The 22,094-nt window shown below is 41.7% G+C and overlaps 1 protein-coding gene across 1 annotated transcript; it reads left to right on the forward strand.

Annotated features, from left to right (window-relative positions):
• Positions 1 to 326: 326 nt before the first annotated feature.
• On the forward strand, positions 327 to 19,425 carry LOC117991700 (solute carrier family 22 member 1-like). The gene is made up of 8 exons (XM_069505195.1): positions 327 to 656; positions 2,511 to 2,765; positions 3,872 to 4,076; positions 11,644 to 11,744; positions 13,803 to 13,954; positions 14,389 to 15,006; positions 16,262 to 16,443; positions 16,894 to 19,425. The coding sequence occupies exons 2-8, from the start codon at positions 2,569 to 2,571 to the stop codon at positions 17,080 to 17,082; spliced, it is 1,644 nt and encodes a 547-aa protein (XP_069361296.1). The 5' UTR covers positions 327 to 656; positions 2,511 to 2,568; the 3' UTR covers positions 17,083 to 19,425.
• The last annotated feature ends 2,669 nt before the right edge of the window (positions 19,426 to 22,094 follow it).

Genomic DNA, 22,094 nt, shown 5'->3' on the forward strand with positions numbered 1-22,094 from the left:
TGTGTAATTATACTAAACCGTAAGCATTTCGAGACGCAGCTTTTCGTCCGATGTCGACTGCGTGATCCCGATCGGCCGGGCGGCGAGTTTTTGAAGAAGTGTACTTACCCAATATTTACATAATTATTTTATACTAATTATGTTATAGTTTTTTTAATAATTCTATACTAATTATGATAATACCAATTAGATATAAAAAAATGTTTTTTTTTAATTTTTTTTAAAGGCTTTCATAATATGATTTTGTAGATCCCAAATGGTAGGGTAAGCAGTGCCTATATGTCTCTATGGCCTGCACGCCACTGCGCACTGAGTTTAACCTAGTCTCTAGTCTCTAGACCATTGATAAAGCGGTTCGAGCACGTTATCTAAGCATGAAGGACTCGGAACTGCTTTGTGCACGAATCAGTGCGCCAGAGCCTGTCGGTCTGTCCGTCGACTTGCTCCTGACGTATTCTGTAGAAAGAATGCAGAATACAGAATTCCGATAATAATGTTATTAGTGAAGAGCTAACCCCGCCGCGTGGACGTGTTCGAGTCGCAGACCTCTGCGTCTGTCTCCTGCGACGCTGGATGCCCTAAATTCGGAGTAGTTACAAATTAGTGACCTTCCTCCCAATGGGTCCATCCTGTCCGCGACCATCTCCAACAATCCCGTATGTATTTATTTTTAGATTATTCTTAAACGTGTGGCTAAGTGGTTTTGTATATTCAGAGACAACTTTTGTGTTTATTTACAAAATCGTGTAACGTGGAAATTTGACACGGTCTATCGAATGCCATAAACTGTGATGCCTGTTAATAACATACCTAATGTTTTGATTTAAAAACTAGCGGCCGGCGACTTCGTACCGCATAACAGTCGATTCTTTTTCAAGCAATTTTTTAAATTTTTCTCCCCGTAAGAACAATCTTCTTATCGTACTTCAAGGAATATTATAAAAAAAGAATTAGCGAAATCGGTTCAGCTGTTCTCGAGATGTGCGTTCAGCAACACATTCAGGGATTCACTTTTATTTTATAGTATAGAAGATATAGATACAATATTGCCCAGTGTGGTTAGTGTGTGCGTGAAATGCAGAAATTGTCCTTAAAGTCACCTCATAAATTAATTAAACTCCGTTAAATTCTGAACCTTATTTTAATAGAACAAGTTTTTTTAGGGTTCCGTAATTAAAACGAGAACCTTTATAGTTACGTCGAGTCCGTCTGCCCGTCTGTCCGTTTGTCTATGTGACGTAAAATTAAAATTTAGTACTACAATTAAACAAACAGCTCAATAAACATAATTCAGGGAACCTCCTGAACTGAAAAACGTGATTTCTAAATAATTGAAGTACATATCAAAACTTGCGGAACCAGCAGGATTCGAACCTGCGTCTTACCTTTTGACCACTAGGCTTAACTTTTTACTTGAAAAGCGTGAGTTGAAAAGAAAAGTTTTGTTTTCCTGCATTATATTAATATCCTGTTTCTTAAACAGTTTTCGGAAAAAAGTTAAGAAATAATAACCGATATAGTTTATAGCAACTAACATGGCAACATGCAACATGCGTTAATTGACATGCGCTTGGCCATTTCTTTTTCTAGTAATAATTTTGAATCTTTAAATAATATTTGGTTGAATTTATTTTAATACTTACAATATTATATTTCTGATTAGATGACGAATGTGACTTCGTCTGCGTGGATTTCGGTTTTTAAAAATCCCGTGGGAACTCGTTGTCTTTGCGGAATAAAGTAGCCTACGTACGTCTCCGATATGCAAAGTATCATCAAAATCGGTTAAACTGATGGGCCTTGCAAAGCTAACAGACCGACAGACAGACACACTTTAACATTTCAAAATCGCAAGCCATATACAAAACAGTCTTGTTACGTATTGAAACCTACCATGTAATGTAGTACATGATCTAAACTATTGCATTATAATATCTATATTCTGTGACTAGACTCCCATTTCTAATGCCCGGTTTCTGAGTACTTTCAACGACGAATTATCTATTCAATAGCGCTATTGGTCCGGTAACTCGAGACAGTGCGTTTCTGAACAACGCAATGCAAGATAAACTCCGTTTAACTTAACTGGCCAATGTGCGCCGTTTATCGGTTCCATAAAGTTATTTGACGTTTCATCTGTCAGTGGGTAGTTCATGGTTTGCGTATTTTTAGATTAAAAAGTATTTTAATAGTAAATTGTTCGTTACTTTGAAAAAACAGTGTTTAGGCACTTATTTAGCATAGAAAAAAATACTATTATTAATAAAACTAGTGTTGATGGCGAAATAAAAGAATAATATGCAGTTCAAACTCGTTTCTTGTAACAGACCCATTTAGCGACAGAATAATGAACCGTTTATCGGTTTCATAGTTATTGTTGTATTCAGAAACGCATGGACAGTTAAAAACGACGTTTAAACTATACAGAGCTTTATTGAATCAATAGCTAATGAGAACATAACTGGCAAGTTCAGCAACCGGGCATAAACTAACCTATTCCGAACTTTCAGATACACAACAACCACTAAAACAGATGATAAGGACAATTTCTAAACAGCAATTTACACAATGGCAACTAAAAAGAACCCAGAAGCTATGCCTCTGGACGGCTACGAAGAGCCAGTGCAGCTGGATGCTGTGCTGCACAAGCTGGGCGCCTTCGGCAAGCACCAGCTGATCACCATGAGCATGTTGGCGCTGGTGTACGCCACCAACTCCATGTACAACGTCAACTACGTGTTCGCGGTGGAGGATGTCAACTACAGGTGCGATCACCTTTTGTCTCCCCTAGTTTATTTTATTACCTCTATAAAAATTCCATGAATTATTGCCCTTGTAAGTACCAATGATATTGTAAACAAGATAAAGTTCAAAATAAAATTCATTTTATAAACGCTGAAATCTACCTAAAAATTGTTTTCGGATCGATTGGTATTTTTTAACATGACAGTTCGAGATCGCAATCGGGGTATGAGGCGGGGTGGGGCAACGCCCCGCACTCGTACGTCACCCGAGCTCGCATGCACCGGGTTATATACCTATAAGGTACTTCCCGTTAACCTGAATCATGAAAATTATTGGCAGGTAGGTATGTCTTAGTAAAGGAAAAAATCTAAAAACCGTGAATTTGTGGTTACATAGTCGGCTAAAAATAATTTATAATATTAGATCTATAAAAATTCCGTAATTTTCCCCTGTTTCAATAATATTATAATAACGTGTCATTGACGTGCTCAAAATGTTTATCGTACATATTTGGAAGATTTGCATTTGTCATTAAATTATTAGTATTAGTTATTTAAATATACCAACCATTGTGGAGGTTTAATTCTATTTTTATAAAGATCAATAAAATACTGTCACTGTTTTATTCTTTTAGTTCATTAAAAAACTCGCTATAAAATTGGTCGTGATACCGAACATTCTCGACATTGACTCTAATGGGGACACAACGTTTTAGTTTTAATAATTTACTTCATCTTTTGATATCCAATGACGAATATATTATCGATTCCCCATAAGTTGCTTTACATCACTACCACATATAACGGAAATTCTCTCCTCTTGTTTTCTCATCTGTGATAACTACCCATATCATAAATGCAAAAGTGTGTTTGTTTGTTGGTTTATTCGTTTGGTCTTCACGTTGCAACGGACCAACGTGATTTTTTGCATGGGTAATAACTAAAGGCGGAGAGTGACAGGCGACTTTATATCCCGGAAAACCAAATAGTTCCCACAGGATTTTTAACAACCAAAATCTGCGCGGAGGAAGTCGCGGGCACCAGCTAGTTTTAGATAAATGACTTTTGATAATGTTTATCCAACTGCACCAGAAGGTGTTGTCTGTCAGGATCATCTCTTCCCCCAGGTGCAAGGTCCCGGAATGTGAATCCGAGGGGTCCCCCTTCATGGTGCCGTGGCTGAACGCGTCCGTGTCCGACCTGGAGGGCGAGGGCTTCAAGCAGTGCCAGCAGCACCCCCCGCTCAGCACTCAGTGCAAATCCTTCAACACCAGCGTGCTGAGGGAGTGCAGGGAGTGGACCTATGAGATACCCAATAGCTTCGTAGCTGAGGTGAGTCCATTTGAGAGCCTCAATAGCTCAACGGTTAAGAAGTGGATTGCATTCCGAAAAGTCGGCGGTTCAAACCACACCTGTTGCACTTTTGTCGTACAGACCTAACTTAACAGTCCTAGTTTAACGCTCGGTTGGAGGGGAAAGGGGAATCAGTTGGGTGATGATCACAAAATATTTGCAACATATAAGTCCCGCAAATTGCTATTGCGCTGGAACTATGTCTCATTACATTACTCGTAACATCGAAATGACGTCATTTTGACGTCAGCCGAAATAAAAATATACCACCAGCTCGAAACTTCAGTCTAGTGCTGACGTCACTAAGCGCGCATTAGCAATTTGCGGGATAACAGACGCCACGGCCGCTCTACAGTCTCGTGATTCCGCACAAATCAATAGATTGAACGCCATCTCCAATCTCAAGCTTTTTACTAAAAGCTTTAACTTCAATCTAAAACTTATTGAGCTGTGGTCTCTCGCGCAAGTTCCTACTAGGAAGTAGGAATCGGCTATCGGTCATCTCGTGACGTCTTCGTTGTTAACCCCTTGACTACGAGTACGCGATAAAGTAGCACGGGTTCCATTTGTGATAAGCCTTTATCAAATAAAAGGCTTCACAAATTGGTGTCTACTTACTGATAGTGATAAACATCACGCCTACCTGTTCAGCACCGATTTTATTTAGTTGATTGGGGTCAACAAACAGTAGCACGCAGTGTTATTGCAAGTTATATTTAATTGCTTAAAACGCACATAACTCCGAACAAGAAATGCGTGCCCGGAGTCGAACCTCCAACCTCTCGAATAGGAGATGGACGTCTTAACCTATCACGGTTAATTTAGTATTATACCTATTAAGTAAAAGTTAACAAGGTTAAGATTTAAAACATAGTAGTCTTTTAATGATTTTAAGCTTATTTCGTGATTTAACGACATATTTTAATGTAGATAACGGGTACATATCACGATCAATTTGATGTTTTTATTTGTTGATATTTCAACCCAATTGCACGCGTCGCAGGCGGCGGGCGTGAGCACGACGGGACCGCGATCTCATCTCTCGGGCGCTTGATCTCTCGGGCGCTTCATCTCTCGGGCGCTTCATCTCTCGGGCGCTTCATCTCTCGGGCGCTTGATCTCTCGGGCGCTTCATCTCTCGGGCGCTTCATCTCTCGGGCGCTTCATCTCTCGGGCGCTTGATCTCTCGGGCGCTTCATCTCTCGGGCGCTTGATCTCTCGGGCGCTTCATCTCTCGGGCGCTTCATCTCTCGGGCGCTTGATCTCTCGGGCGCTTCATCTCTCGGGCGCTTGATCTCTCGGGCGCTTCATCTCTCGGGCGCTTCATCTCTCGGGCGCTTGATCTTTCGGGCGCTTCATCTCTCGGGCGCTTGATCTCTCGGGCGCTTCATCTCTCGGGCGCTTCATCTCTCGGGCGCTTGATCTTTCGGGCGCTTCATCTCTCGGGCGCTTGATCTCTCGGGCACTTCATCTCTCGGGCGCTTGATCTCTCGGGCGCTTCATCTCTCGGGCGCTTGATCTCTCGGGCGCTTCATCTCTCGGGCGCTTGATCTCTCGGGCGCTTCATCTCTCGGGCGCTTCATCTCTCGGGCGCTTCATCTCTCGGGCGCTTGATCTCTCGGGCGCTTGATCTCTCGGGCGCTTCATCTCTCGGGCGCTTCATCTCTCGGGCGCTTGATCTCTCGGGCGCTTCATCTCTCGGGCGCTTCATCTCTCGGGCGCTTCATCTCTCGGGCGCTTCATCTCTCGGGCGCTTCATCTCTCGGGCGCTTCATCTCTCGGGCGCTTCATCTCTCGGGCGCTTGATCTTTCGGGCGCTTCATCTCTCGGGCGCTTGATCTCTCGGGCACTTCATCTCTCGGGCGCTTGATCTCTCGGGCGCTTCATCTCTCGGGCGCTTGATCTCTCGGGCGCTTCATCTCTCGGGCGCTTGATCTCTCGGGCGCTTCATCTCTCGGGCGCTTCATCTCTCGGGCGCTTCATCTCTCGGGCGCTTGATCTCTCGGGCGCTTGATCTCTCGGGCGCTTCATCTCTCGGGCGCTTCATCTCTCGGGCGCTTGATCTCTCGGGCGCTTCATCTCTCGGGCGCTTCATCTCTCGGGCGCTTCATCTCTCGGGCGCTTCATCTCTCGGGCGCTTCATCTCTCGGGCGCTTCATCTCTCGGGCGCTTGATCTCTCGGGCGCTTCATCTCTCGGGCGCTTCATCTCTCGGGCGCTTGATCTCTCGGGCGCTTCATCTCTCGGGCGCTTCATCTCTCGGGCGCTTGATCTCTCGGGCGCTTGATCTCTCGGGCGCTTCATCTCTCGGGCGCTTCATCTCTCGGGCGCTTGATCTCTCGGGCGCTTCATCTCTCGGGCGCTTGATCTCTCGGGCGCTTGATCTCTCGGGCGCTTCATCTCTCGGGCGCTTGATCTCTCGGGCGCTTCATCTCTCGGGCGCTTCATCTCTCGGGCGCTTGATCTCTCGGGCGCTTCATCTCTCGTAACACAGCAGGCCCGTTGTAATTAAACTTCAACGATTAATGTTTGAGGTCAAATAAAATAAAATAAACATATATCTACCTATTTTCTTTAATAAAATTCTTATAGAATTGTAATAAAATATTTTTTTTATTTTTATTTTATTTTATTATAGATGCTGTATGCTTACAGCTAGTGCCAAAGCGCATTACAAGTTAGACTTATGACTAATAACTTATACTATTTGAACAAATACACAAAGGTTCTTATAAGTCTTAGTGATCTACACATGAAATAAATTTATTTATATTTGTATTGAACACGTCAAATTTTTCAAATAGCAATATTGTCCAATTACAGTCATCGTAAAATGATGTCGATAAGTGTCACCTTAAATATGTTTTGAACACGAATTGTTTAGAACATAATCAATAGAAAATTAATCGCTTGACTGTTAGGTATTGCATCCAATTAACTATAACAATCACGTGACGTGAAATTCTTCAGCTATCGATAAATTATGCACAGAAATCTTTTCCATGATAATTGACTAGGTACTTATAAAAAATATTTATTCTCATTAAAGGTGAGCGCATTCCAAAAATTACCTAGTAGATTTTAAATACCGGCTAAGTGCGACTCAGATTCGTGCACCGAGGGGTCCGAACTACAGTCGTATTTTCTTAACATTTTGCAAGATAAATCAAAAATTACTATACATAAAAATAAATAAAAATCTATAGAATGTACAGGTTAAGCTCTTTCATATTTCGTAATATGATACCCCACTTGGTATAGTAATCCTACTCTGAAACCGTAAATACTGATTATTTGTTCATGAACATATTTTTTTTGTGATGTAACCACAAATTTACGATTTTCGGATTTTTCCCCTTACGTGTGCTATAAGAACTACCTACCTGCCAAATTTCATGGTTCTAGGTCAACGGGAAGTACCCTGTAGGTTTCTTGACAGACACGATAGACAGACAGACAGATAACGAAGAGTTCATTTTTTCCCGAGGTACGGAACCTCAAAATGTACCTAAATATTACGATATCTAAGTAACCAACATTATGAATTTTAACCTAACTTAGACTTGGATATGTTAGTAAGTTATTTTGTCGTATTACAGTAAATAGATTAGCAATGGACACATAACGTGAATGTCGGCGCATGAGCTACGCGCCGCGCCGGCGCAGATCGCAACAAAACCAACCAAGCTGCGGGCCGGCGGCTATTTGTTACGCTCGATAGTGATACGGGTCAGACCATTTGCATGGTTTTTGCGCGACCAGCCACCGCCACCGCCACCGCCACCGCCACCGCCGTTATACTGTCGCCACAATATGCTACCAACATCCTGTAGGTCGATTTCGTAAAACCCGCATCAATCATTATTACAATCTCAATTGCTGTGATTGGCTGAATTTGTGCGATTCTTGTTGCAACAATGCATTGTAGCCAATAGTGAGCAAGCGTCAACCAATCAGAGGTGGTTGCGATTCTGACATTGTAGCTGTCATTCTGCCGCAATCGAGCAGCAGATTTAGTATCAGCCACCTCATACTCTGGACCTGCGATTGTTCTGGCTGCTTATAAAAACTATTGAAATTGTTCCCTAAGTTTTTTTTTTTTTTTTTTTTCCTACCATAAAGCACCATTATAAAATGGCAGCTTTATTACTACTACCATCTAGCCTATGGGCTAATAAGTAATATTATTCTAGCTTAAACTTCTACTTATGATTAATTTTTAAATCTAATTTACAGTCCAATAACTGTCCTTAGTTTATTCTAACACGTACTTACAGTTCACTATGTTCTTGTGACCTAGAAATGTTCCCTAAGTGTCATACTATAAAAATTTCAGACTCACGCTCTAAGTAAGATTAAGTTCTTTTTTCGTGATTTAAAGCATCTGGCGGGAAACACGGCCCACGGAAGGTACCTATCTGGCAGTATTTTTAAAAAAAATTCTCTTCATCAGAACCATCCTCGTACTTCAAGGAATATTATAAAAAAAGCGAAATTGGTTCAGCTTGTACGGGAGCGGTGTGCAGGCTCGACCGTACCAAAGGGGAGATCTCCCACCGAGCGGTTGGTTGTGCTCGGTAGCGCCAGCTGGGCCGACGGTTATGTCTTGAAACTTCTATATATAGTCTAGATTGCAGAAAACTCCGTTAGTGCGATTGCTATCGGCGGTACATTTGTTCGGGACTACGTCATCGATTGAACAGCGCCATCTAGTTTCTATTGTGGTAACCGCCACAAGCTGTTCTCGAGATTTGCGATCAGCAACACATTCAGTGATTCATTTTTAACCGACTTCAAAAAAGGAGGAGGTTCTCAATTCGTCGGAATCTTTATTTTTTATTTTTTTTATTCTTTATGTATGTTCCCCGATTACTCGAAGACGCCTGGACCGATTTTGGAAATTCTGTTTTTGTTTGAAAGGGTATACTTCAAAGGTGGTCCCATTTTTTGGTGAAGATCTGATGAACATCTTCGAAGATAGATAATGGAACTCCTCAACGGATAAGAGTAAATTGTTCGCGATCAGTGTAATAGCTTAGTAAACAGTAGATTTTTAACCAGTCATAGCATATTTTAATACCATGGTCCATGGGGCAACTAAAAATTGTGAAATAAAACATTTTTGCAAAAAAAAACCGACCTCAATACATAAACACTAAAATTAAAAAATAATTTAATTTATTACCGAATATATTATGTATACAAGAGTTAATATAGTTCCATAATAATATTTTTTGGGGTCGGTGCCAATGAGGTGCCATTGTGGAGTCTCATAAAAATATGAAGTCTAGACGATTCGCGCAGCTAAAGCTAATTGGCACCGGCACCAAAAAGTATTATTATGGAACTCTTGTATACATAATTGTAATGTACGTGATAATAACACAGCGGTCGATTGCTAACTGGTTTATTTATTTCATATCTACCTTACATATACTACACATCTCTTTCCTATAAAAAGTCTTGTTGCTTGATTTTAACATAGGAAATACATAGGTAATTTATCTTAGCTTATTACTTACATCCTACTAATTAATTATTATGTATATCCGCTTCTCCTTCCCCTAATAAACTTCGAAAAAATTTAATGGTATCGTACGCCGTGGTACTACGTATTTGCTCCACCTCTAGCCACTTACTATACGCATCGACTACGATTATATAATATTTCCCATGGACTTGAGCAAAATCAGCATGTAGTCGCTTCCAAGGTCCCGTCGGAAATTCCCATGGATGTAAAGTGGTTTTAGGAGGGGCGTCTCGTACATTTCGGCATGCTTCACACTTCTGTCCCACCGCCTCGATATCCTTATCTATAGAAGGCCAATACACGTAATTTCTGGCAATAGACTTCATTTTTACAATTCCTAAATGTCCCGAATGAATTTCAAATAAAACCCGTTCCTGTAAATTTTGGGGAATTATTAATCTGTATTTGTATAAAATACACCCATGATCAATATACAGCTCTGCGCGCCTTACAAAAAATGCCTGTTCATCCTCTTTACACTTTTCTGGCCATCCAAACATAATATAGCCATAAATTCGACTTAATAAATTATCCTTTTTTATTTCTGCTGCAATCTCTTTATAACTCACCGGTAACGTTTCATTCACATAGAATAAATAATGTTTCTCTGATTTGAGTGGTCTGTCATGTTTCTCACCTTCTAATGGTAAGCGGGATAATGCGTCCGCATTGCCGTTGCATTTTGATTTCACGTAATTGATGTCAAAATGGTACGCTGCCAATTTAGCCGCCCAACGTTGTAGTCGACTTGCTGCCGTTTGTGGAATGCCGCTTTTTGGCCCAAAAATATACACCAGAGGTTTATGGTCCGTTTTTAAAATAAATTTCCTACCAAAGAGGTATTGGTGATGTTTTTGTACCCCATACATTATCGCCAGTGCTTCTTTATCTAGTTGGCTGTAGTTCTTCTCCGCGTCTCCGAGCGTTCTCGACGCGCAGCTGATTGGCCGCTCCGTTCCGTCGGCCGTATAGTAAGTGGCTAGAGGTGGAGCAAATACGTAGTACCACGGCGTACGATACCATTAAATTTTTTCGAAGTTTATTAGGGGAAGGAGAAGCGGATATACATAATAATTAATTAGTAGGATGTAAGTAATAAGCTAAGATAAATTACCTATGTATTTCCTATGTTGCTGCCGAAGTCCCCAGAATATGCACCGCCCGAACTATTGCGGCCGCTCACTCTGTCCACATGCTTCTCCGCAGCTTCTAATCCTAGAGCTAGCTCCACCGCCCTCTTGTATGTTAGATTAGTCTCGACCAGCAATCTAGCTTTAATGTCTGTACTCCGTAAACCAGTCAGGAGCTGTTCACATAGATTTTCTTCCAGATTTTGCCCAAATTTGCATTCCGTTGCCAAATGCTTTAACTGTTGCAAAAATTCCAATATGGATTCCCCCGGCTTTTGTTTTCGCTGTCGAAACACTTCCCGCTCCACGTATACGGAACGTTGAGGTTCTAAATGATTTTTCACTATTTTTACCAATTCTTCAAAGGTTTTATCCTCCGGTTTATTTGGTGCACATAGATCACACATCAAATTATACGTGCGTTCACCAACTAACGTTACCAACGTGGCGACTTTGTGTGTAATTTTTATTTCATTAAGAAATATGAACTGTTCCACTCGCCGCACATATAACGACCACTTCCCAGAAAACAGATCAAACGGCTCAATTTTTCCGAAAGGCATTCTCAAATATTAATTATTGCACGCGTGTTTATTTTTAACTTCTAATCCCGACTCGGCGCCAATGTAATGTACGTGATAATAACACAGCGGTCGATTGCTAACTGGTTTATTTATTTCATATCTACCTTACATATACTACAATAATATATATTTTTAGTGTTTGTGTATTGAAGTCGGTTTTTTTTTTGCAAAAATTTTTTTTTTTTTGAGAAAGAAGATTCGTATCGTATATAATTCTAACATAAAATATATAATTATAACAGTATTCTGTAAATACATATATTTTGATGTTGTATTTGGTACCCTTGTCCGTTTTGATTGCAGTTTGGCTTGGCGTGCGAGGAATGGAAGCCGCCTCTGGTGGGCACCGTACACAGCTTCGGCAGCATGGTCGGCCTGCTCGTCCAGGGACAGATCTCTGACAGGTATTGTTTAGCTTGGCGTGCGAGGAATGGAAGCCGCCTCTGGTGGGCACCGTACACAGCTTCGGCAGCATGGTCGGCCTGCTCGTCCAGGGACAGATCTCTGACAGGTATTGTTTAGCTTGGCGTGCGAGGAATGGAAGCCGCCTCTGGTGGGCACCGTACACAGCTTCGGCAGCATGGTCGGCCTGCTCGTCCAGGGACAGATCTCTGACAGGTATTGTTTAGCTTGGCGTGCGAGGAATGGAAGCCGCCTCTGGTGGGCACCGTACACAGCTTCGGCAGCATGGTCGGCCTGCTCGTCCAGGGACAGATCTCTGACAGGTATTGTTTAGCTTGGCGTGCGAGGAATGGAAGCCGCCTCTGGTGGGCACCGTACACAGCTTCGGCAGCATGGTCGGCCTGCTCGTCCAGGGACAGATCTCTGACAGGTATTGTTTAGCTTGGCGTGCGAGGAATGGAAGCCGCCTCTGGTGGGCACCGTACACAGCTTCGGCAGCATGGTCGGCCTGCTCGTCCAGGGACAGATCTCTGACAGGTATTGTTTAGCTTGGCGTGCGAGGAATGGAAGCCGCCTCTGGTGGGCACCGTACACAGCTTCGGCAGCATGGTCGGCCTGCTCGTCCAGGGACAGATCTCTGACAGGTATTGTTTAGCTTGGCGTGCGAGGAATGGAAGCCGCCTCTGGTGGGCACCGTACACAGCTTCGGCAGCATGGTCGGCCTGCTCGTCCAGGGACAGATCTCTGACAGGTATTGTTTAGCTTGGCGTGCGAGGAATGGAAGCCGCCTCTGGTGGGCACCGTACACAGCTTCGGCAGCATGGTCGGCCTGCTCGTCCAGGGACAGATCTCTGACAGGTATTGTTTAGCTATTTACTTTGCTTTCAAATCACAAAAGACGCCCTAAGCACGTCCTTAACGACCCCGACGATCAAATCATGACCGACAATGCACCCTATCTCGTAGGGCTACACAATTCAACCTTATCACAGCGTCTTCGCCGGCGTAGACGAGGTCCCCGATTTCTAACGTCACCCGGACGTGGACTGACGCCACGGCCTCGGGGGCGTACGGACTAACCAGTAGTCCAACAACTCCACCCATCCCAACGTCATCCTGAGCCGTGGTCCGAGCCTCACAGGAGGCGCCCTTAGGAGGACGTTGCCCCCCGACATCTCGAATTACTTCTTCGAGCCCTAGGGCTTACCCCCAGGCGGAGCTTCGCGCTCGCCAACCCCCCCGGTGACGCTGTAGCGGCCAGTAGGGCCTACGCAGCATAGTCAATCCGAAGCAACACAAAAAACACCACCCATCATCAAGTACTTACCTATACCGCTGCTATGTATATTATAAACTCGAAAGTGTGTTTATATGTTGGTTTATTGGTTTGTCCTTTAATCACGTCACAACAGAGCAACGGATTGATGATTTTTTTGCATGGATGGATAAAGAGTGACATACGCTACTTTTTGTTCCGGAAAATCCAAGTTCCCAGGGGTTTTTTAAAAATCTACATCCGGGCGAGCATCAGCTAATAGGAAGTATGTTTAATGGCACGATTACACCTACCGAGTAGTGAAGCGAGACAGTAAAATGTCACTCGGCCGAGACAGTGCTGTGGCTGAGATATTGTGGTGAAATTGCACTCGTTAAAGTGTTTATACCAACCGAGTACTCGGCCGAGGACACTGACTCGCCACTGTACTCGTTAGGTGTAATCGTACCATTAGCGTTTAAACTATCGTGAGTGATATCTAATCTAAAAGCTGATACCGGCTGTACTCACGTGGTTAGTCGAAGTGTCCTTTGAAGAAGGACCTCTGCTTACTTCGACTGTTGGCTAAAAGTCTGGATTACTTGGCCCGCCATCAAAATCGGACAAATGGTTTAAAAAATGACATAGCGAACTTTCTTGTAAATTGCTTTTTGGACAAAGTATTATTGAGAGGTAAAGTTGGCAAGTTAGATGTAACTATACGACTTAGGACGTCTTATTTTGGAAGGTGGAATAAGCCCTTATATTGGAAGTTGGATCGTATTTTACATCTGGTTATTTTCAGGTTCGGCCGCAAAACCGCCGCGGTGTTCGCCGGCACGATGGGCGCAGTGCTCGGCCTCACTAAAAGCTTTGCCACTTCCTTCTGGGTTTACCTCGCGCTGGAGGGATTAGAAGCGGCCATCGGGGATGCTCTGTCACCTATGTTCATGTTAAGTACGTCAGCACCATTACCAACCGATAGACGTCCACTACTGGACATAGGTCTCTTGGAGGGACTTGCGCCTCCTGAATACATCGACTCCTTTTAACTCGTTTGATGTGGTCCGTCCACCTAATGGGGGGGGACACTGGACAGACCACAATGCTGCACTATCCAGTGCGAGGTTGTACTATTTTAGAATTTTGGGACCCCAATGGCTATCGGTTTTTCAAACACAATTTTTGGGCATCTTTATAAGAGGATATCTGTAATTTTAAATTTATAATGTTTCATTAGATTCTTGTAAATTCGCTTAAAGAGTCACAATTCAGTAATTTAGGAGAGATTGGAAGACCGTCTGAAACGTTTAATTTGTGCCCTTTTTGTACGTACTACTACTTTCTTCATATTGCGTAATATTGTCATGAGATACAACTTTTATTTGCAGGTATTGAAATTGTCGAAAAGAAACGTGCAGTGCTCTACCAAATGATCCTTCTGAATTGCTACACAGTCGGTCAAATCATCATGCCCTTCATAGCGTGGGGGGTGCCCTACTGGCGCGACTTCCTCAGAGTCATCTACGCCCCCACGCTCATCATCCTAACCTACTCCTTCTTCCTCGACGAGAGCATCCGCTGGCTGTTCAGCAAGGGGAAGAAGAAGCAAGCCGTAAAGCTGATAGAGAAGATAGCGAAGAGGAACAATGTGATAATCGATAGAAAGTTAATAAACAAACTCGATTATTACGACGAGGATGTATCCAGCAGCGTGACGGACAGGAAGCTGCTCATCAAGACCTTCAAGTCCAGGATAATGCTGCAGCGGTTCCTCGTGTGCATGGTGTGGTGGTTCACCATCACGCTCATCAACTTCGGGATGATGATCAGCTCCGTGCTGATCAGCGGCAACAAGTACATCAACTTCGCGCTGCTGATCATGATGGACATCCCGGCCAACATCTTCTACTGGTTGGCGTTGGCCAAGTATAACAGGAAGTTGCCCTTGATCGGGTCTTTTATCGTCGGAGGAATTTTCTGCATATCGCAGCCTTTTTTACCAAAAGGTCAGTATTAGTAAATTCATAGGTAGATTTATAATATCAATAATGTGTGTATATCTATGAGCTCAATAGCGGAACGGTTAAAGGAACACTACACTATTGTGTTACCTACTCTTACAGCACAAACTTGACGTTGTAGCGACATCAGAGGTCCTCACTAAATTGTGGAATAGCGCAAGCTAGATTACATTCTTATGAAAAGTAGTAAATAACGAACTTCATGTAATTAATTATTAAAGTGGCATTTCGCATTAAAAAAAATCTTGCAAAATATTAGTATTAATTTAGAATAACCAGACTAGGTATCTAAGGACTAAGTGGTGATAGCCTATTATAGTGTTTTCAGTTACAAAGTAGCGTCCTATCGCGTCAGAAACATTCTGTGTTCTAACATCATCCATACTAATACTGTAAATGCGAAAGTGTGTCTGTCTGTCTATCTGTATGCTAGCTTCTCACGGCCCAACAGTTCAACAGATTTTGATGAAATTTGGTACAGAGTTAGCATACATCCCGGGGAAGGACTACTTGTTATCCCAGAAAATTAAAAAGTTCCCACGGGATTTTTCATAAACCTACATTCACGCGGACGAAGTCACGGGCATCATCTAGTATTCCATAAAAATTTACAGAGTTGTAACTTGATTTCCTAAGTTGCAACTTGATCTTCCTTATCAGAGTCCTTTAGGTTTCAAATCGTGTGAAAAATAGATGACAGAATTTTCACAGTAACAATCTGTGTTGTAATATTCCACACAACGTTACAAAGTTGCAGCTTCCTACCTATGTGTCAACAAGTACTCGTATGATACTGAGCAAATAAAGCGAACAGCTTGTACGTCTGCAAAGCAAAGTTTACATTGCAGTGGGCATTCGTCTTCATTCACTTTTTGCCAGCTGCAATTAAAGCGAGATTACCCGTGAGTCTTCCCTACGCATTAACGCCTGAAGCTTGATTTCAATCTCGCTCTTGTAAAACCAAGTTTTTATGGTATTTGTCTGCCATAAAAGGAAATTGCTTCTCAGAATGAAAAGGACTCAAGAAGGCCCTAGCCCACTACGCTGGCTAGACTTGACACACCTTTGATAACATTGTGGAAAACACTCAGGTATACAGGTTTCCTCGCGATGTTTTTCTTCACCGTTAAGGTATATTTAAATCGCTTAAAACGCACGTACCTCCGAAAAGTTACAGGTACGTGCCCCCGACTGGAAAGGATCACGTCTTATTCATAAATGATAGTGTTTCTCTCCCCAGGGTACGCGTGGCTCGGCCTGGCGCTGTTCATGATGTTCGAGATGCTGGCCACGTTCTCGTACAACATAGTGTACATGTACACGTCGGAGCTGTTCCCCACCTACACGCGCAACTCCATGCACTCCATCTGCTCATCTTTCGGCCGCGTCGGCTCCTTGCTGGCGCCGCAGACTCCGCTGCTGGTGAGTATACTTCATCTTTTTGTTCCATTGCTCTCGAAGGTCTTATTATTCTTAACCTATATTTTAATTCGAGGTGCCTTCTCGCCCAGAATTCCTCAGTGCTTGAAGACCAAAATCTTCGAACAGTGCGTGTTGCCAGTGATGACATATGGATCCGAGACATGGTCGCTAACTATGGGTCAAAAAGAAGAAAGCTCAGAATCACTCAGCGGGCGATGGAGAGAGCTATGCTTGGAGTTTCTCAGAACAGAAATGAGTAGATCTGTAGGAGAATCAAACTCAACAGGTTGTGAAGCTGTGGCAATGGGCAGGGCACATAGTTCGAAAGCTCGATAGACATTGGGGTCCCAACTCCCAAGGTGCTAGAATGGCGACCTCGCACTGCGCAACATCGTCGGTCGGCAGACTGTTATGGCGATCTGTATTCATTTTAGTAATGTATGTTTCCAGATGACATATTGGACTGGCCTCCCCGCAGTTATCTTCGGCCTCACGTCCCTGCTGTCCGGCGCCCTCACGCTCTTCATGCCCGAGACTGCGCGCACGCAGCTGCCGGACACCATCCAAGAAGCGGAGGTCATCGGCAAGAGATCCGTCATCAACTACGACCCAGCTAAGGAGAGCTTGAAGGGAACTTAGAAGCTATACAGGCTGTACGTAGAACGCTCGCAGAAATGAAGACAGGTGATAGAACGGTAGGGCGATTGTCTAAAACCTGCATCAATCATTATTACAATTTCAATTGTTCTGATTGGCTGAATTTGTGCGATTCTTGTTGCAACAATGCATTGTAGCCAATAGTGAGCGAGCATTAACCAATCAGAGATGATTGCGATCGTGACATTGTAGCTGTCAAACAATCGCGGTAGGGCCACTGATGATTACTGATGCCATACCTACCATAAAAAGCGATTTAAAAAATGTATGATTTAAAAGTTTGCAATGTATTGCAAATAAAACATCTGACTGACGCTAGAGGTCAACGAACGTTGCGTAGTTAGATGCAGCGGTCAATCAGACATTGATCCCGAGTATTGCGCGCTATACATTGATTAAATAGTTATTGGTATTGGATTGTGTTTAGGTAGTGTAATAATAGCGCTAAGGGTTTGCTAGCGTTCTAATTACCTATACAAGTAAAGACAGGTCTCCTTCAAGCTACTTATTGAGACTGGCAAAGTGCATTGTGCTGACATGGCACTGGAAAAAGCCATATATTAAGAGAAGAAGAAGAAGAAGAAGTAAAGACAGTACCTCCGGTTAATTAATATGAGTTGTAATACTTTCCGAAAATTGAATTCGATATTGTGTTCCGTGTTACCTGCAACGTTACACGTATATAATCTGAGTACCTTCAAAGCAAGAGTGAATACGCATCTTTGAAGGCAAGCTCCAAGTAAGTTCACATTATTGTTTTCCTCTAAGCATGGTTACCATAAAGTGTAAGCCTATCTTGAAATCATAAAGGAAGTGTCTAGTGCCACAGATTTTCTTACCAGAAAAGACTCGATAACTTTAACTGAAGTCGGTTGATAAACCGTAATGACGAATTTACATTAGGAATAGATAATGCACGTATAACTTAGATAAGGTACGCCATGTAATGACAATAAGATGGCATTACCATTGCCCTTCCCGACACCTCATTACTGTAACGTGCTAAGCCGTTACAATACAAACTAACAAATATGTAAGTAACTATAGTATATAAGACCAGTGAGATATATATAGCAAAATAGAACTAATGACATTTGCGTTTGTTATGCGTAAAAAATGACTTCTCACGCGCCATTTTAACTTTATGTGTCAAATTTCATGACAAAAGGATTTTAGTCCTTATTTTAAAGGTGAACCGTACTTTTAACATGACAGTTGACCCATAGAGTTAAAATGGCGGGTGAGAAGTCATTTTGTACGGACTATAATATTATATTATTAGGATTTAGATAGATAGAAATACTTTATTGCATATAAAAATATTAGGTACATAACATGACAAAAACAAAGAAACTAAAACTAAAAAATAATTGTATGCAAAGGCGGCCTTATTGCTCACAGCCTAACATGGGTAAGTAGACTATGTGGCCGCCCGGGGGAGAACTATCTCTTTAGGTAATTTCGTCAAAATCGGTTAAGCGTATGGACCCGAGAAAGTAAGAGACTGACAGATACACTTTATATAGAATATTTTGGATTAGTATGGATTAAATGTATAAATAGCGTACAAAATATATATCGGTCTGATAGTGCTGCTTTAATTCAAGGAAGTTTTCCCCCTGCTGTTATATCTCACGAACTATCAGCCAGAATTCATCACAGTCTATATTTTCTTTGAATCTTTCTAAACGTTAGAGATTAAAATCATATTGGATTTAGGCTACATTTCAAAGCTAACTTCTTTAAGGAGTTCTTAATCAATGTCTTGTTCATGTGTCAGACAATAACATTTTTTTAGAGATTATGTAGGTTTCTTTGTTAGTCAGATTTTTTTATTGCAGTAACTTTGTAAGACAAGTATATTGGCGTATGTCATGTAGAGTATAAGTGCCGCAAATTGCTATTGCGCTGGAACCATGTCTCATTAACGTCGAAATGACGTCATTTGACGTATATTTAAGTAAAAATATACCATCAGCTCGAAACTTCAGTCTAGTGCTGACGTCACTAAAATGGCGGCCACACGCATTAGCAATTTGCGGGACTTATACATAAATGTAATACTTAATGTTGTAAATATCACTGTTAGCCATATTTTAGCATTAAAGTGTTGGTTACTAAATACTTAGAGTTGCCACTAGGATTTCAAACCAAAACCCTTGCTCGTTGGAATTCTAAGATCACATTTTTCATGTAAACAAACATTACCATTATTTGTAAGACTTTAATTGAACGACACTAATTAAGTATTGTTAAGTAGACAATCTAACACGTCGTCGTCCGTTAAGTTATTTGTAACTAAAATAGAAATTAAAAATACCTATTGTTGAAAAAACCTATTGTTTTTAATTGCATCACTATCCATACCTACAATAAATGCGAAAGTGTGTTTGTTTGTTGGTTTATTGCTAAGTGTTTTAATAATTCACCCTAATTGCCAAAGTTTTTACGAAGTGATAAATTGATAAGGATTCGTTGATTACCATTATCAATTACTTACTCCAGTCTTACGACCAACCTGGTCACGATTAACCAAACACAGATCATAATACGATACCAATATTATAGGATTACATTTAAAAAGAGCAACTGCCGAGTTTCTTGCTGGTTCTTCTCGGTAGGAACGGCATTCCGAACCAGTGGTAAATTAAAACTACCTGACTATTCATAAGCACTTTTAAAAAGTTTACATGAATAAAAAAAACATTCTATTCTATTCTATTCTATCATTCAAAGCGCCCTGTCCCAGTACGGTCTATGCTCTAAAATGTATTCTCAAATATTGATCTTAATTTAATCACATTTCTATTCATATCTCTTGTTAATTGTTAATTAGGTATATTACTTATCAAAAATCCTACGTATGTTTGTCCTTTTTGCTAAACCCAGAAAATAAGTCTGGAATTTAAAAATAATTTGCTCTAACGAAAAAAGAGGAAAAGAAAACTGCAAAATTGTATGAAGATGAACCCACGACTCATTTTCGTAAGTTTTCATCTATACCAAATGATTAGCGTTCACTTGAAGCTAAAAATTCTAGTGGTTTAAATGTCACATTCTTATTTCTCTCGTCCGTGGTCACAAAACTCTACTAATTGAAATTAGGGTAAAAATTACGAGAGCTATAACGCGTAAAATTTTACTTCTCACGCACAATTTTAACTTTTTGTGTCAAATTTCATGGCAAAAGTACGATTTGTCGACGTTGTTGTAGAAAAGTACGATGTACGAGTGTTAGTTTTGTAGTAGACTATAGTCAACCGAGCGGTAAGTAAAACAGAGAAAACAGAGGTTACAGATAAATATAATAGATTATGTAAGATAAGCAGTATAAGTCCCGCAAATTGCTATTGCGCTGGAATCATGTCTCATTAACATCGAAACGAGGTCATTTTGACGTCATCCGAAATAAAAATATACCATCAGCTCGAAACTTCAGTCTAGTGCTGACGTCACTAAAATGGCGGCCACGCGCATTAGCTATTTGCGGGACTTATAGCACCTATTATTTTCTTGCTTATAGCCTTCACCGTATGAAACAGTAATTCTTAGCGATCCTTCTTTCTTAGTCTTGTTTAACTAGTTAAACATTTTTTGCGCAACGGATCAGCCTGGCTGTCCAGCGCGGAAATGCAGCCAGTATTCTTGGCACCATTCCACGCGGTCATGATTTATATAGTAATTAGATAAGGCTAGCTTTAAGTTTTATTGTAATAATAAAAAAAAAAACTAGTTAAAAGAAAATGAAAAAAGCTGAGCACAAGCACATCGCTGGTACCGCGAAGTAGTTGTTGGGTTCAATGCCATGTGCTTGTATGACGCGCGAGCCGCACAGGCAGACAGTTAGGGTTGTGGGGCAAGTGGCAAGTGGCAAGTGGCAAGTGGCAAGTGGCAAGTGGCAAGTGGCAAGGTCGGCGCTCGGCGGCGCGGGCGCAGGTGTCGTCGCTGACCTTACCTCCTCCGCGCACAATGCACATACATGAGCGAGGCTCGCGACTATCTGAAACTCTATTACACTACATTCTACAGTACGTGCCCGAAACTGATGAACATCGGCTTTTAGAATGACATTTCATCTTTGTAGAGCGTTGTCTCTGTCACTCATACCCATATAAAGCTTTGTCGGTTTCAACGACCGAGATAGTGCTCTACAAATTTGCTGTCTCTTTGTAAAGATCGATGTTCATCACTTTTGGCCGCCTACTGTACTAGATGATGCCCGCAATTTCGTCTGCGTGGATTTAGGTTTAAAAAAATATCATTTGAACTCTTTGATTTTCCGGGATAAAAAGTAGCCTACCTCACTCCAGGTTTTTAACTATAGACACCTACCCATGTAAAAAATCACGTAGTACCGTTGCTCCATTGGGACGTGATTGAAGGAAAAACCAACACACCAAACCGGACACACGTTGCATTTATAATCGGCGTCAGGTGAAAAAGCTGAACCCGGTAAGGAGTAAGTAGGTGTGCCGCTCTTATCGAGAGTCTTATCTGTATAATGTTATTGCTAAAAATTCTTACGTGACATTTTCCTGTGGCTACTGAAGGGCTGGCTCATTTTTTGCGCAAAGGATCAGCCCGACTGTGTCCCGACTGAATACGGGAATTGTACAATGTACAGTAATTATACAAGGCTAGATTTAAGCCCATTGTAACATCTTCAATTTAAAAAAAAAACATGTCATAAAGATTTTATTAGCCATCACAATTTTTTCAGAAATGAAGAAAAACAGTAGAAAACAACAAAACTCTACAATTGTATTTTGAAAGGTACTAAGTAGGTACATATATTGAACTGAACCACTGTGGAATATCAACATTCCTAATTCTGTCAGCATCATCAATAAACGTGCGGTAGAGGATAACATCACAACAGTTCATAAAATCCAATATATTTCATCGATATTCGAGATGGAATGAGATTTCGCCTCGTAAAGTATGATGTTAGAACGGTATACTGTACCCGGGGACCAGTGTGTCGAATCGCCCTC

The sequence above is a fragment of the Maniola hyperantus genome, chromosome 20 (assembly GCF_902806685.2).
Source record: "Maniola hyperantus chromosome 20, iAphHyp1.2, whole genome shotgun sequence".
Lineage (NCBI taxonomy): Eukaryota > Metazoa > Arthropoda > Insecta > Lepidoptera > Nymphalidae > Maniola > Maniola hyperantus.